The following is a 16,557-nucleotide window of genomic DNA, read 5'->3' as shown; positions in this document are numbered from 1 at the left end:
CCATCATGAAATGTCAAGGACATGGAATGTTCAAGCTCACAGAGTGAGCAAGAGTAAGAAAGATTGCCAGTGGGTTTGAAGCGGTAGCGAACCTCCGTTTCAAAGAGCTACAAGGAAGAGAGGGATTTTGCATCATTAGGGAGGTGATTCCACTTGTGCGGTAAAAGGAATGAGTGTGATTTCAGTACAGTTGATGAGTGTGCCAGTAAGTGGAAAAGTTGCCTTGAAGAGTTTAAGAACTTCGTCCATCTGAATAGTGTGGTTTTTCTGCTCTTGTTTTTATTTATTTATTCTTGAGGCAATGTCTTCTTCCTTTCTATGCCTAAGGACAGAAACATTAACAACACATGTTCATTACAATAGTGTCAGACAGTGCAATGTTGGTTTGTAGATCTCAAGGAAGCTGGATCGCCATTTACTCTTGAAGTTAATATGATGTTAATAATAATCATTGTGGCATGTGTTCACGGTGATACTTATTCAGAAGTGAACTCAATGTTCAACTTTTGCATTAACACACACTTTCTTTTTAATAAGGTCATTTGCCAGTAAAATGCACCGTGGCCTTTCGATCATTGTTGGCGAATGTAATTTTAACCTGCTCGGAAACGTCATTATCATCTCAGCCTGAATTGATTATTTCGATACAACGGCACTCTTCACTTTGTATTTATTGTGTTGGAAATTACATTGCCACAAAGTACTGAATGGTTATTACAAGAAGGAAATGCTGCGATTGTTCTTATTTCAAATCCGATGTAAATGCACCGAGCACAAACGTTGTATCGTAAATCACTTTTTGTCGGCGGAACGGAAGTTGCCTCGAAGTGGAATACACGGTGTTCTTGCACTGAGGTTTCATAAACATCCGGCTTAATTGGAGATTGATCCTATTGGCACAAAGAATTTGGTTGGACTGCGTTTTCCCAATCGCTTCTGTGTGTTTCGGCTCGCACAATGTCTGCTTTTATTATTTCAGTTTTCCACCATGTTAAATGTGCAAACTATGTTCTTGCTCTTCGATGGCGAGGACAGATAAATAAAATTTCACTTGGGCTTTGGTGATGGTTGTTTCCTGTGCATTGTTTTTCACGTGGAAGGAAGCATTTTATTACTTGTAGCAATTCCCGAGGCTCTGCTTATGGTCCGTATAACATGTGTAATCAACCTTATGACCTGTGCTATTGGCATGTTTCTCTGTGACGCTACCAGCCTCGATTAACTCGAGTAAATTTTCCACTGCATCTTATTGGCAATTGTATTCTGGGTTTGCTGACCTCACCATCCTGGCAGAATTCCATGTCTCTCGGCATGCGGGAGGTGTTCTGAGAATTGTTCCTGCAATGCATGGGTGGGGTCTTTTCCATGAGGAAGGAACTTCCGCCTTTTTTGGTGTGTTTATTCCTTTTCAATTGTTTGTGTTTGGGGAAAATTCCATTGTGAGTGATGATGAATTAGCATTTTCCAAATTATCCCCCCAACAATTGGATAGCCCTGTCCTCCATCTCCCCTACATGTTACATTAATTCCTTCCTTTTATTTTTCTCAACTTTCCTCTCGTTCTCCTTTTTTATATTACCTCTTCCCTTTATAAGCTCATTTTTTTCTCAATTTACGTCTCTCTCTCTCTCTCTCTCTCTCTCTCTCTCTCTCTCTCTCTCTCTCTCTCTCTCTCTCTCTCTCTCTCTCTCTCTCTCACTCTCTCTCTCTCTCTCTCTTTCTCTCTCTCTCTCTCTCTCTCTCTCTCTCTCTCTCTCTCTCTCTCTCTCTCTCTCTCACTCTCTCACTCTCTCACTCTCTCACTCTCTCACTCTCTCACTCTCTCACTCTCTCACTCTCTCACTCTCTCACTCTCTCACTCTCACTCTCTCACTCTCTCACTCTCTCACTCTCTCACTCACTCACTCACCCACTCACTCTCTCACTCTCTCACTCTCTCACTCTCTCACTCTCTCACTCTCTCACTCTCTCACTCTCTCACTCTCTCACTCTCTCACTCTCTCACTCTCTCACTCTCTCACTCTCTCACTCTCTCTCCTCCCTCTCGATCTCTTCCTGTGTCTCTCTCTCTCTCTCTCTCTCTCTCTCTCTCTCTCTCTCTCTCTCTCTCTCTCTCTCTCTCTCTCTCTCTCTCTCTCTCTCTCTCTCTCTCTCTCTCTCTCTCTCTCTCTCTCTCTCTCTCTCTCTCTCTCTCTCTCTCTCTCTCTCTCTCTCTCTCTCTCTCTCTCTCTCTCTCTCTCTCTCTCTCTCTCTCTCTCTCTCTCCCCTCCCTCTCTCTCTCTCTCTCTCTCTCTCTCTCTCTCTCTCTCTCTCTCTCTCTCTCTCTCTCTCTCTCTCTCTCTCTCTCTCTCTCTCTCTCTCTCTCTCTCTCTCACTCTCTCCTCCCTCTCCGTCTCTCCCTGTCCCTCTCCCTCTCCCTCTCTCTCCCTCTATCTCCCTCTCTCTACCTTCCCCTCCCCTCCTCTCTCTCTCTCTCTCTCTACCCTTTTTTGATGCTGATGAAAATAATAATAAGTTGAAAGAAGGACTTTCATTTTATTTTTTGATGAGGATGATTTTGTATAGCCTGTTTACATTGGTCCTAATCCCATGTTAGCAAGGGCCTGCTGTTTGGTTTGACATTTATTTTATCGATGTTTTGAGCACTAAACTTGTGTTAAAATTCACTGTGTGAGTGTTTTTAAATGATGAACTGGTCAGCATCGAGCTCTGTTCCCAATATCATCACTCTCATTATCAAATGGTCCTTAAGCTCCAACACGTCTTTAATTTCATCGTTCTGTTTTTGTTGTTTTTTAATAGGGTGAGCACATCATTCTGATTCGGCAAGTGGACGATAACTGGTTTGAAGGCCGCATTGTAGGTTCCAACCGCCACGGAATATTCCCTGTGAGCTACGTCGACGTCCTGAAGCGCCCCGTGGTGAAACAAGGCCGTGGGAGTGAGAGTTCCACCAGCCCTCGCTTCCAACCCACTGCGATCTCAGCTGTTGAGGTTAGGCCCAGGCAGTAGGTGGTCACACTGTGAGCATGTTCTTTTTGATGCTTGGAGTGAAGGTTGACACAAGAATATGTAAATCAATTAAAATGCTAATTTGTCTATAAAGCTTGCACCCTCATCACAGATTTTGGCACTTCAGTCCGGCAGACACAAGAACACCAATAACTCAGCATTGATCATCAGATGAACGGGCATTTTGCAGTTAGACTACCATTAATCACAAAGCAGGAAACACATTTCCAGAGCATTTTTGTTGGTTGTTGTGGAGTACTTTTTGAATATTTGAAATTAAAAACACGATATTGGCAAACAAAACATCATTTGACAAAGCAATGCAAATTCACCTGAAACTCAACCTCATTTGCTGAACTATCAAGGAACTGTGCAATGTATATATATACATATATTTTTTTTTTTTACCTGGGTGACACACATGTGCATGCTGTTTTAATGCATGTGTTTGACACGACATTTAATTCCAATATGGAGAGGATCAAGGCTAGAGAAGGGAGAAAAGGGAGTGAAAGGAATTGGAGTGGAGAGAGATCAATCGAGAAAGAACCACTCCAGTACAAACAACAAAATAAAGAGTAAAACACACACATTGAATAAAGGAATGGTAATTTTGGTCATGGAAATGGTGGCAGCTGTGGGAAGGTTACCAGACATCCTTGGAGCTCCATCCCACTTTTATCGGTGAGCATTGAAACCGGGGGAAGGGTTGGATATAGAAGGGGATACGCCATGAGTATTGGCGGTGGGTGGGTGAAGTGTGTCACGTGCAGATACCTGCCAGCCAATTTGCATATTATCCACACATACAAAAGAAAGGATGCAGAGAGTTCCATCTGGGCTGCTGTAGCATCAGCATGTAACAGGTGGGATGAAGGATTTGTTTGTATTTTTACACAAATGAATTAAAGTCTTCCAAATGCCTTCCCCTTTTCTTTCCTTTCTTCTTTTGGTTGTAAAATCTTCAGAGCCTTGAGGCTCTTGCGTATACCAGGCATACATGCATGAACATATGCATATAAATTGTGCAGTTTGTAAAGGTAGGAAACATTCCAACAGATCGAAACCATGTTCACCACCTGGGCATTCATTTAGCTGTATTTATGGTAATAAAGGCAAACCATGAAAAAGACAAAGTTATTGTCACTTAATAGCAAAAAACAACAGATTTATGTTGTTAGTCTCACGAGCAAAGAATATATCCTTCTGGAGAGGTTAATTCCCCCAGAATTACCGACGGGATAATTAATAATTACCCCAGAATTGTTGCATTTTCGTAAGTCTGGTAATACCCCCTCACACCACTGGGAGCAGCACAATGCAGCAAGAGCAGCATTTTTAGTCTTTGGTATGACTTGCCCAGGGTTTGAACCACCGGCCTCTAAACCACAGAGTAACCATTACACCCCCAAGGCTAGTTAAAATTAGCATATAGAGAATTGGGGTGCTCCCCCCCCCCGCCCTAAACTTCCAGGCCGATGCATTTTTTTTTTTTACCCCCTAACCTCCCCTCCTCCTGCGACCCCCCTTGTCACTGCACACCCTAAGTACAGCCAACAGTTCTTAACTCATTCTGTTCACCGGTTCAAAAGAACATTGAAGTAAAACACACACACACACACACTTCTCAAATTATAGTTTGATGACCCCCCCCACCCATAAACAAATTTAAACATCAACATAAGGTCAGTACAGTTGGGCTCCATTAATTATGAATGAATAATCCCAAGTGGGACAGACACTCGTCTCTCAATGGGGGGCAGTCATAGTCGGACTTCATGAGATGATAAAGAGAATCTTAAGGGTTTAAAATGCAAGGCATGTTCATGTTCCATCAATCGTCCTTTTTTTTTCTAACTTCAGTGCCAATTCACCCCATCAACTTAAATCCACCTCCTCCTAACCCCTTACCTGTTTATCCCCTCTTCTGACCCCTCCCATCTTGCCGCTCATTCTCCCTCCACTCTTCGCACCTCTTCACTGTCTTCTGCTTCAGTATCAGCTCCTCCTCTGAGGTCCCAAAGTGTGTGGTGTTATAACATCTGTGGGCTCCATTCTAACCCAACAGATATCTCACTCTCTCAATCAGTACACTCATCACCACAAACATGCTCCTTCCTTCCTCTCAGCACACCTCCCTCTCTTCCGAACCCCTCAAATCTTGTACCTCCCCCTGCCCACTGTCTTCTTCACCATATCTCCACGAAGTCTCATCCTTCCCCTCTTGCCACCTCTCCCATTGCCCTCCTGCACTTTGGCCGTGTCTTCTCTCATCGTCTCCCCTCCCTCTCAAAGCAACCTTCACACTCTTTCCCCCTCCAAGCTTCCCTCTCACCTTTCTCAAAAACTCCCCCTCACCCTTCTCCCTCAACTCTCCCGTCTCACCCTTCTCCCTCAAATCTTCCCCCTCACTCCCCCTTCCCAAATTTGCCCCCCCTCACATCCACAAAGCTGCCTCCTTCCCCCACCTTCTCTCTTCCATCTTATCACTCAACCTCCTCCAATCTTCAACTGCCCTCTGCCCCCTCTCTTATTACTCCTCAATCCACCTCAACTCATCACCACCGAGCATTTTCTCCTCCTCATCCTGCCTGCTCCCTGTCCTCCTCCCCTCCCCTGCACCCAAAACCTCCTCCGCTCCCTCTTCCTTAACAGTGTGGATCTCAAACATCCGGTCCTTCGCTCAAACCTGGCAGATCTTTCCATACTGAGAAACCAGACATAATCTGCTTAGCAGGAACTTTCCTCCTTCAAGACGTCTCTGACTCCCTGGTATCTCCTCCTGGTTACTCCCTCCTCCGGTATGACAGACCTGAGCCTCGTCCTGGCGGCGGAGTTGTTCTCTTCATCAAAGACTCTATTCCTCACTCACTATGCACTGCCATCTCTCCCCCACATGCCCAGGAATACCTCTGGCTATGACTTCCCCTCCACTCCCACCTCATGTTTACTTGTGTGTTATACCGTCCACCCAACAGTGATGACTCCATTTTACATCTCGCTTTCCAAAAACATGGACCAACTTCTATCCTCTCATCCCAACTCTCTCTTCCTCATTTGTGGTGACTTCAATGGTCATCATGCCAGTTGGCTCGGTGTGGGTACCTCTCTCACCTGCCATGGCACTTCAGCAAAAGACTTCGACAACTCATTGCGACTGACACAATCTGAAAACTTCTCGACCCGGATCTCAACCAATGGTACTCCATCTCTTCTGGATCTGATTTTGATCAATTTCCCTGAAAATATCTGCTGTTTATTCTCCACTCCAATATGTTCATCTGACCACATGCTTGTCAAAGCAGACATCTCTCTGGCTGTTATTAGAGAACCACCTCAGCGCCTTTGAGTGTGGCATTTCAATCAGGCCGACTGTCAGGGACTTCAAGCAGCCATTAAACTTCTTGACTGGTCTCCCATCTCAACTTTCTCTGACATCAACTCGTCCTGGGAATTATTTCAAAGAAGCTTGCTCTCTCTCATGCACAGATTTATCCCATCTCGTCTTCAGTTGTCCTACCCTTCCTAATGCCATTGGTACGCTGAAGCTTGTTGTGAGGCAGTTGTCCTGAAACAACTTACCTTTGCCTCATGGAAGACAAATCCAACTGAAGGCAATCTCAGCTCCTTTCACAAAGCTCAGAACAAGTGTGTGTCTACCCTCACGAGAGCAAAAAAAAACAACATCTTTCTAATCTCAAGTCTGAACTCTCAAACCTGTCTCCCTCCTCCAACTCCTGGTGGCATCTTGTTAAATCTGTTTCTTGTGTATGTTCCCCCTCCATCCCCTCCCTTACCTCAAATCGCAGCACAGCTGACACTGAACGTGAAAAGGCTGAATGCCGAAACTTCGTGTTTGCTTCCAAATCTTGTGTCCGAAACCCTTCGCTTTCTGTACCCACCTTACCCAGTCGCACCCAGCTGTCCCTGGACTCTGTGTCCTTTTCTCCTGAGATGGTGGAGAGCTTGCTCTCAAACCTCGACTCAGATTCTGCAACCGGTCCAGATGACATCAGCTTACGTGTCCAAAAAACCTGCTCTGCTACTCTTGCTCATGTTCTCTCTGTTCTGTTCACCCTCTCATTTGCTCAAGGTCATCTGCCATCTGCTTGGAAATCAGCAACCATCACTGCCCTGCATAAAAAAGGTGCAAAAACAGATCCTTGCAACTACAGACCAATCAGCCTTCTCCCAATCATCAGCAAGGTTATGGAATCCATCATCGCTTCTGACATTGAATGCTTCCTCATTCCCAATGGCTTGATTTCCGATCATCAATTTGGACCCAGACCAGGTCACTCTACATCACTCTACCCTGGATATGCTGCTTCTGCTCTCTCAACAATGGATGGAGATCGTCAATGCCAAACATGAAATCAGAGCCATCTCCCTAGACATATTGCATGCTTTCAAGAAGGTCTGGCACTCTGCACTGCTCAACAAACTCTCTTCCTGTGGTATTCAAGGACATCTACACTGATGGCTCGCAGACTTCCTCTCCTGTCGCAGCCAACGTGTGGCCCTCAAGGGAGTTTTCATCCCTTCTTCCTGTCTCGGCTGAAGTTCCTCAAGGTAGCGTTCTGGGCCCTGTTCTTTTTCTGGTTTTCATCAATAATCTCTCAGACTCTGTGGAAAATCCTCTTTATCTCTTTGCTGATGACTCCACCCACTGCCGTACCATCTGTCATCCCTCAGACCGGCAAGCAGCAGCTTCTTCGCTCTGCAGACCTGGATAAAATCACAAACTGGTCCAACACGTGGAACATGTCTTTCAATCCAGACAAATCTCACGCTCTCGCAATGTTCTCCGAAAGGACCATTTGGAACACCCCCCCCATCTACTTTCTCAACAATCCTCTTGAGGAAGTCCTTTCATTCAAGCTTCTGGGTCTCACTGTCTGCCATGATCTTTCCTGGGAAAGCTACATTTCTAGCCTGCCCTCCAAAGCCAGTCACCGACTGGGCATCCTCTGTCATGCAAAGCCCTTCCTTGGCACACCTGAGCTCCTGACCACATACAAAGTTTTTGTCCACAGCCTGATGGAGTACTGCTCTCCTCTCTGAGCTGATGCTACCACCTCTCACATTTCTCGGCTTCACGCTGTGGAAACCAAGGCATTTAGGATCATTGGTATCTCCCACGATGAGGCTGTCTTTGGGTCTCTCACTTTCTAACCACAGGCAGGTCGGTGGTCTTTCTGTCTTCTATCATCTCCTCTCTGGCCTGGCCCCTCTGCTGTGTTTAAAATATGTTTCCCCCTCCCCCATATTTCCGCAGGGCGTTCAAGGTCCGTAAGCAACCCCCTTCTGGTAAAACTAGCAAAATCAAGAATCATTGCTCACCTTCACTTTTTCATTCCTCTTTTTTTCCTGCCTTTGGAACAAAGTTCCAGCCTCTCTTCAATCCCCTATTCTCGCTAAGTCTTCAAAATAGCTGTTCACCACCATCTCTTTTCTACCCCATCTAAAACCACGATATTTTCTATCCCCGCTAATCTGCCCCAATCCAACCTCCTTCAAATTCCCTGCTTTCCTTCCTGAAAGTCCCTGTCGTGTAAGGACCTGAAAGTCACTGTAGTGTAAGGACCTGAAAGTCCCTGAATGGCCATCATGTCCCCTGCTGCAAGCTTGGCCAAAAGAACAGTGTCCTCAAGTTCAAGGGCACACTTCCGCACATTTGTGTCGATGTTGTAGGTTGATGCATTATGTAAATCTACAGAACCAGCAGGCTCATTGCAGAAGAAACACGTAGGCTCTGTGGACTGTGGATGGCTGTGAGCAGATCGAGTGTGCACAGAAGAGGTACTTCGTTGTCCTGTAGTCAATTAATTATCCCCGACTTTGCTCGTCAAACGCCTTTTTGTTGAATTTTAGCCAGCATTTCTTGTGCCACTCAGCCCCGTGTGCCTTCAGAGTGGATTCTATGCCATTTCTGTCATCCAATCGCTCCAGGTGGAGGTCCATTGGCATGTGCTGAAGGTTGTGGAACCGGAGAAGGTCTTCTGCCAGGGATGCATAGCCACTATCAACGGGCTGTTTCGTTGATCTGAGAGGACACTGCAAAGATTCATGTGTTACTACTTGGCAGAGGACACAAATGTCCCAGTTAGTGCTGGGGGTGGCTTGGATTGCTTGGATTTAGAGGGTTGGGTAGGATCCATCAGGAAGTGACGCTTCGGCATGGTTGCGACGAAATCACCACGGCAGGAGAGAAGATTCTGAAAGACAAAAACACAATGAAAGCACAAACTACTATACCACATTTTACATCTAGGCTATCTTCTTAGATACATGTCAATATCCAGGATTTCTTAATTGGAAAGGGTCAACAAAACATAGAACTCTACAGATAATGCATCTATGCACAGCTCGTCTAAGCATGGATATACACAATACATAACTGCGCCACATCCGCCTCAAACACACCCTCTGAGGGGCTAAATAACTAAATTCGCCACAATGACACCACTCGGTATTCATTTGCAAATTTCAACTGATTGCTTATTTTTTTGATAAATATTTACCTTGACCTTGACCTAAATTCATTTCCTTGAATTCTGACAATCTCAAAGGTATCACCAAATGAATGGGCATCCCCAATTTAGTTGGAAATGACACCGTAAATGTTTTTCTGCGCAGTCTGGTTCCAAAATTAAGGACGTTTGAACATTAGACCCGGGTGACTAGCGGCCATCTTGGATTTGACCTCTCACTGTCCCCTCAGAGGTCAAATCTGACCCCTCCACATCCGAAAATAAACATTATGCTATGACCTAACTATGCTAGAAATGTCATGCGTTTCTCATAAAATGCACAATTTGTTAAAATATGAGAGCTTATCCACTGTACTACTGAAGTGTCCATCTTGTTTACCCTTTGTTCCACGCCCCATCCCTCCCTTCCACAGATCTCCTCATGTATCTGTTCCACACTGTTTTTACTTCGCTCTCTCACCTCTCTTGTCTCCTGCTCCCCTTGTTGTACATTCTGTGTGTTAGCTCTCATAAGAGCCTTGATAATATATATATATATATATATATATATATACAAAATAAGGTCTTGAGGGTCTTAGGGCTCTTCAGGTCCTCAAGGGTCTTCAGTCTCAGCGTTATAAAGGGTCTTAAAGGTATTTTTAGGTTTTAGGGGTATTGGAGTTGCAACACCCTCCTCCCTGGTGAGGATTATTGAGAGGTTAAATTAAGAGATTTAAAATGAACAACAAAACATCTCGTGAGATGACGGAATCTCGCGCTATATCATTGACATACAAACATGGATCACATTTTGAGTTAATTACATTTAGTGTGGATGCATATGTTTTTTTGGTTAATGTTATTTGCTTCTTGAATAATGTCTCCATTAATGTGACTCAGAGTCGCACTTCATCCTGTAAGCTGTGGTGTCTTGTTTGCCTAGGCGGAGGGTTGGCGGGAGCAACTTTCCCCAGTGCGTTTCTCACAAAGCCCAGCACATCCCCAATCACCTGGTCACTCACCTGCTCGGACAACCGGTCCTCCTGCGTTCAAGGTGCACTATCTTTACTGAGCAAGGGGTGGCTTTTACGATGTTTCGGAAATGTGCTGTTGTGCTGGTTTCACGATAGAGCATTTGAAGTCAAGAGAATGTTTGTGTGGTTGACGGAAAAGGAATCTCTAGTTTGGTTTTGCACATCTGTACAACAGTGGCCTCGAGCACTTTGCAGCCACAAACAAGGATTCAACTACTTGTCGAACCATAAGTGGCAGTTTCCCCAACTTTGTTTTTAACCTCGATCATGAGCAAAAAAAAATTCCAAATATTTTAATCGTTTCACATGAATGCCATCCCATCATTGTCTGATTAGACCACACACACCACCGTAAATGATCACCGCAGTTATTATTCCAATTATTATTTTTGCACCAAAATCATGCATTCATTACAATGGAAGCCATGTCGTGTCGCCATCATACCGACATGCTTTTGCGATACTGCTTTCTTGCTTTTACGTTTGTCCCCTTTCCATATTCCTTTCTCATCTGTCCTGTGTGCCACACTTTGTGTTTTTAATGTCCGTCAGTGACTGGAGCTCATGGAAGAGTTTGCAGATGTACTTTAGGAAGGATGGGCACTAAGACTATTGGGGGAGTTTGTAGACGTACTCAATAAAAGGACAGCCATGTGGTCATGGTAGTCAAAACTTTCCTTTTTCCCACAATGTAAAGCACCTTGTTGGCAAAGTGAAGCACCAGCAAATTGTCACCCTTCTCAAATATATCCGAGCAAAGCCTTCTCTCGTGATAGATACTGTTCAACTTCTGTCTCACACAAGCATTTGTAGATATCACCCTGGAGCCCTCTTTAGGATGAGTTTGGTTACTCATCCTACATGGAGCCATTTTTGATCCATGTGCAGGATTGAGAAAGTGTTGACCCATGGATGTTTATCGATTTTACCTTTGACAACTTCCTAAACCTTTCAACAACTATCTTTCTGCAAACATTAGTTTTAAGGATTTGTTTGGTGTAATTTTAAACTTCTCCCACTGCTACAAACATTAACCGGAGAAATAATGAATACTTGTTGATGGAGCAACAATGTGCAGAATTTGCTCTATATCTTCAAATGTTAATAAACAATTTAATACCCTGGCTGAAACCCATTTCATAAGTGTACTTCATTGAATTTAAACTCGTCGCTTGTCGCATTTTCCAAAGCGATGACATTAGTCAGTGTTGACAGAACACCTAACATGGTGGACCAGGTGAACGTTGCCATTTCCCAACCCTGTAACATGGCATTGCTGTCGTGTATTTAATTTTGGTAGAAATGATTAATTGGTCGTTTATGAATAACTGCTTTTTGGAGGAGTTGGGGGATGTAACTCACACAGTATTTTGAAGATAGAATTAACTTTATGCACTCCTACAAAGTTTACTAACTGTGAATCTACTGCTTTCTTTAATCTTGTCCACTGTAACTCTAACCTGCTTCCTTTATGTCCTTTCTCTTTTTCCGCTCACGCTCCTCTGGACTCCTTTTTTTCTGCCGGATGGCCATTGGCCCGGTCTGTGACTCGCATCACACCTCATCACAACTGATAACCACATTTTGCCAACGCTTAACCCACCTACCAATTTGGGCAAAATGGACTCAAAGTCCTCTGTTTGCAATGAAATATTACAAATTGCAGGAAAGTCAGTGAAATATTGCAGCAAATTGTCACCCTTCTACAGAGCTAAGCAGCTTTCTTCACCAGGAAACCATGCAAAGCACTATGAACCCAGGCAGAGACCTATGCATGTGCCACCTCACCACCGGCAGAGGACCACAGAGCCTGACCAGAAACCAGGCCTCACATGGCCTTTTTACCGGTCTGGGCTCTCCAGCAGAGAACCAAAAACAGGAAGGACTGCACAGCCTTATGTGCCAAGACTGAATACAGATGAAGTTCGTTCTTTAGGGCCAGGCGTGAGCTATCGGCCGAACTTTAAAGGAGGATCTGAGGGTGTGCCCGTTGTGAGGACAAGGCCTGATAATAGATTACATTACAATCCGAGCAGCCCTGGAGGAATGTCTCGACCTCATACTCCTGGCCCAGAGTGTCAGAGAGAATGGATGAATGCATCGTCCAGGAAAAGTTTTGCATACTGCCCTGAGCCCTACGAGGCAGAAGTTGGCTGGGCAGGCCCTGGGGCTGAATACCAGCAAAACTACTCTGTGCAAGGATATAAACCAAGCCGAGCTAGCGTCAGCTACCGTCCAGAACGGGAGTATCAAAGGCGAGGCTACGGCAGTGTTCAATCATCAAGGCCATATTTACATCCTGAAATAAGGAGCACACATTACGTTCCTGGGGACAGGAATATGCAATATGGGCTTCCATTGAGAAACAATGGGTCTTGGGTCTCGCAAGATAAATGCAATTATTTTCCTGAGCAGGCAAGCCCACAATATTATCCTTGGAATGGCAGCACTGTGAACTACTGGACAGAACGGCGAGAAAGTGAGCGTAGGGCCGCACTAGCTGCTGTTGACTACTGGGCAGGAAGAAAAGAACTTGAAATGAGGGCAGGCACTGGGGTACACGAATTTCAGAACTCCGTTCGAGTCAGAGGAAACACTGGACCAAATGCATCTTATCAGGCTGGCTTTACTGAGCCAAGTTACGGGCCACGGCGGCATACAAGCAGGCAGCCAGATTACAGGGTACCCCCTGCTCCTGTTGTGCCGGCTTTTCGGCCTCCTCTTGCGGACACTACCTACCAGTGTTCCTTTGCAAATGAAGGCTATCGACACTCGATAGCTGTGCCTGCTGCACAAAGACATGGGTATGATACTGGTGGCTCTGCATCACAAGGTTATGTTCCAAGCCAGACAGCCAACTTCCAGCATGCACTCATGATGCCAGGTTATCGGCGTGGTGTTGTGGAGCCAGATTCCCAGTCTTCATCCAGTTATCCAAGCAAGCCAGATTATCAACTTGCAATTGTTCATCCGAGGGAATCAATTCCTCATAGGTATGGGCGTGCCATTTCCAAAACAGGTCATTCAGCACCAGGCTATGAGCACCGAGTCCTTGAAGCGAGGCTTTCCGAGTCGGGTTATGAAACGAGTGTTGCACAGTTACACCAGTATCAGGCTAGATTGGCTCAGCCTGGAATGATAAGGCCTGAGATTCCACCTTCAGGCTACAGTTATAAACTTTGCGAGACAATCTACTTTTGTAGGACACGGCGGCCTGAAGAGGGACGCACACTCGAAGAAAATTCTACTTGTGTTCCACCCGAGCACAATACAAACTATAGGTTAAATGAACAGGGATATAGCTGTAGGAGGATGGAAATGGAAAGAGCACATGAGCGAGATGTTGAAAAGGCTAGACCTGTGCAACGGGACTTTCCTCATGCTCCTTCTCCCTCCCCAATCATCTCCCGACAGCCTCAGGCCCAGCAGCCCATCCGTATTCCTGACGGCTTTGAGCTTCGAGGAGAACCGTGAGTTTGATGCACACGTACACACCCATAGGTTTAACATATATGTTGTATGCATCCTAAAAGTGTAAACCTTTAGCATATAATCCACATGCTAGATGTTTGGCTTTGGCTTTTTAATAATTACATCACTCTACAAACTTAAGTTCAAATGATCAATAGGTTTTGACTGTACATTTCAATCAGCATAATTTTGATTTTGATTGTGCTTGTGCAACAAATTCAAGATTTGGTATCGTGTTATCCGCTTACTCCTCCGGTGCTGATTTGTATTTCTGCGACATGATGTGAAATGTGATGAGGTGTACTTCTGCGTATGGTATCTTAAAGTTAATGGTCATTTTAATTTTGTATGGAGCACATTGTTTCTGGTTTACATTGTTGCTAAGAGCGTAGCTATGCCCCCTGTAGGTTAGAGCAGGAATTTGTAATGTTTTCAGGTTGCAGGCGATCGCCCACCTACACTTTCTGAAGGGTGCTGTGGGATCTTTAACGACCACCAACTAATGCTGGCAGACAGGACTCCCAGTTTGGCATCCTTTCGAGGGACAGCACTCACTGATTTATTTCCCTGCATGCGAAACACCAGGATGACAGTTTATAGCTAGGCCAACATTTAAACCCAGGAGGGATAGCTCAGAGGCAAGCATGCATACCTCTCGAGCTAGGCTATCCTGCTATCCCTGAAGTTAATACAAGACTTGTATTTTCATCTGCTCTGGAGTGTAAAAAGCAAAACTACGCGTCTTTTGCATGCCCCTCTGTTTGGCTTCCGGCGACTCCAATGGAAGTAGCGTCTTGTAAGAAAAGTTTTTCTTTTTTGTGGACTCAAATGCCAATGTGGCAAGAATGAGTACCTTAAATGGACCATCCCAAACTAATTGATTAATCAAGGGATGAGTCTGTGCAGTGAGCGCTTTGAATGATGCTCGTACAATATATGAACTGCATTTTGGTTTCACCTATGCAACAACGAAGGAACAATAGAATGTTGCTTCAGGGATGTTGCATTTCTCTCATATTCCCTAAAAAGTTACAAACTTGTGTGATCCAGCAGATGTAACGTAATACCGAATTGGGGAGTTATCACATGATTTTGTGGAGGTAATCGGGGCCTCTTGAGCTTTCCAAACATTTACATTGCCGGTGTCACGTGGGTGACAAAATGTTGAAGCTGTGCATCATACCATTTACAAAACGATCTGACATGCTCGTCAATTTTAATCATTAAAGATAGTTGTTCTTCTGAGCAGACCGCCATCGTCTATAAGTTAAACATGTACCATGTGTCACAGTCGCTTTACGTTGAATTCACGTTTCTACCAATACAAAGTCCAAAAAAATTGCTCATTTGAGGTAAGACTTCTGCGAACCCGTCGGAGATCGGAACCCTGCCATTAATGACTAAATTACATTAAAGAATGCTGCTTGGGATCCATCATAGCCAGTATCTTGGCAGATTTAAATGACGTTTCTGCAGTGACTTCTCAGGTCTCTATTGTGAAATATTAAATCCTTTGGTCACCCTTGGCCACTTGGCATGAGGTGTATTGGCTGTCCGACTAATCTGTCTTTCTTTCACCCAAAATACACTAACCATGGGCTGCACAATTCCCATCGTCTTAACAACAACACTTGTTTGCATTCAATCAGTCTCCTGAGAGCCCTTTTTTTAACCTGTGACATGTCGCAAGTCAACAAGAGCTCCTCATTGCTGTTGTTGGGGGTCAATTTTTTTTAATGTGCACCCATTGGTCGGACAGATGCTGGACACACACGGGTCTCTTGACTCCACCTACCATTACACCCAGACGAAATGATACGGCCGCCATCTTGGTTTTCTGGTGGGCCTAACCAATTAACTGTAAATAGATAGAATACTCATTGCCATTCACGACACACAGACTGCGGTGTAGTTACCGGCCGCCATCTTGGTTTTCTGGTGGGCCTAACCAATTAACTGTAAATAGATAGAATACTCATTGCCATTCACGACACACAGACTGCGGTGTGGTTACCGGACGCCATCTTGGTTTTCTGGTGGGCCTAACCAATGAACTGTAAATAGATAGAATACTCATTGCCATTCACGACACACAAACTGCGGTGTAGTTACCGGATGCCATCTTGGTTTTCTGGTGGGCCTAACCAATGAACTGTAAATAGATAGAATACTCATTGCCATTCACGACACACAGACTGCGGTGTAGTTACCGGCCGCCATCTTGGTTTTCTGGTGAGCCTAACCAATAAACTGTAAATAGATAGAATACTCATTGCCATTCACGACACACAGACTGCGGTGTAGTTACCGGCCGCCATCTTGTTAGCGCTCTATGCTGGGCGAAGGCAATTTCCAGCATGCATTTACGTGTAATTTAGAACGAAAAACGATCACGTTTTTTCACCTTTTGTGTGATAGTTATTCAATAAGTAAACTTATCATACTAACTATAACACTTTCCTTTATCCTTTCCTCCTCACAATAAAGTTCGAGAGCAAATATTGCTCATTCGGGATCATGAAGAACTCGTGCCGTTTTAATGAAACTTATGAAGATCAAGTCTGCCC

The 16,557-nt window shown here is 44.7% G+C and overlaps 1 protein-coding gene across 18 annotated transcripts in view; it reads left to right on the top strand.

The window, feature by feature from the left end:
- The window catches only part of LOC147027002 (sorbin and SH3 domain-containing protein 1-like), a 419,639-nt gene that overhangs the window by 388,545 nt on the left and 14,537 nt on the right, over positions 1-16,557 (top strand). For all 18 annotated transcript variants that reach the window (XM_085882987.1, XM_085882986.1, XM_085883002.1 and 15 more), the window contains 3 exons: positions 2,803-2,994; positions 10,429-10,539; positions 13,934-13,989. In XM_085882987.1, the coding sequence (XP_085739113.1) occupies positions 2,803-2,994; positions 10,429-10,539; positions 13,934-13,989 (359 nt within the window). The remainder of the gene's footprint in view (positions 1-2,802; positions 2,995-10,428; positions 10,540-13,933; positions 13,990-16,557) is intronic.

This window comes from Eptatretus burgeri, chromosome 5 (assembly GCF_056783735.1).
Source record: "Eptatretus burgeri isolate ZD-2024b chromosome 5, Ebu_testis_v1, whole genome shotgun sequence".
Lineage (NCBI taxonomy): Eukaryota > Metazoa > Chordata > Myxini > Myxiniformes > Myxinidae > Eptatretus > Eptatretus burgeri.
The sequence above is the reverse complement of the archived record's forward strand: the minus strand, read 5'-3'. Positions and strand labels throughout refer to the sequence as shown.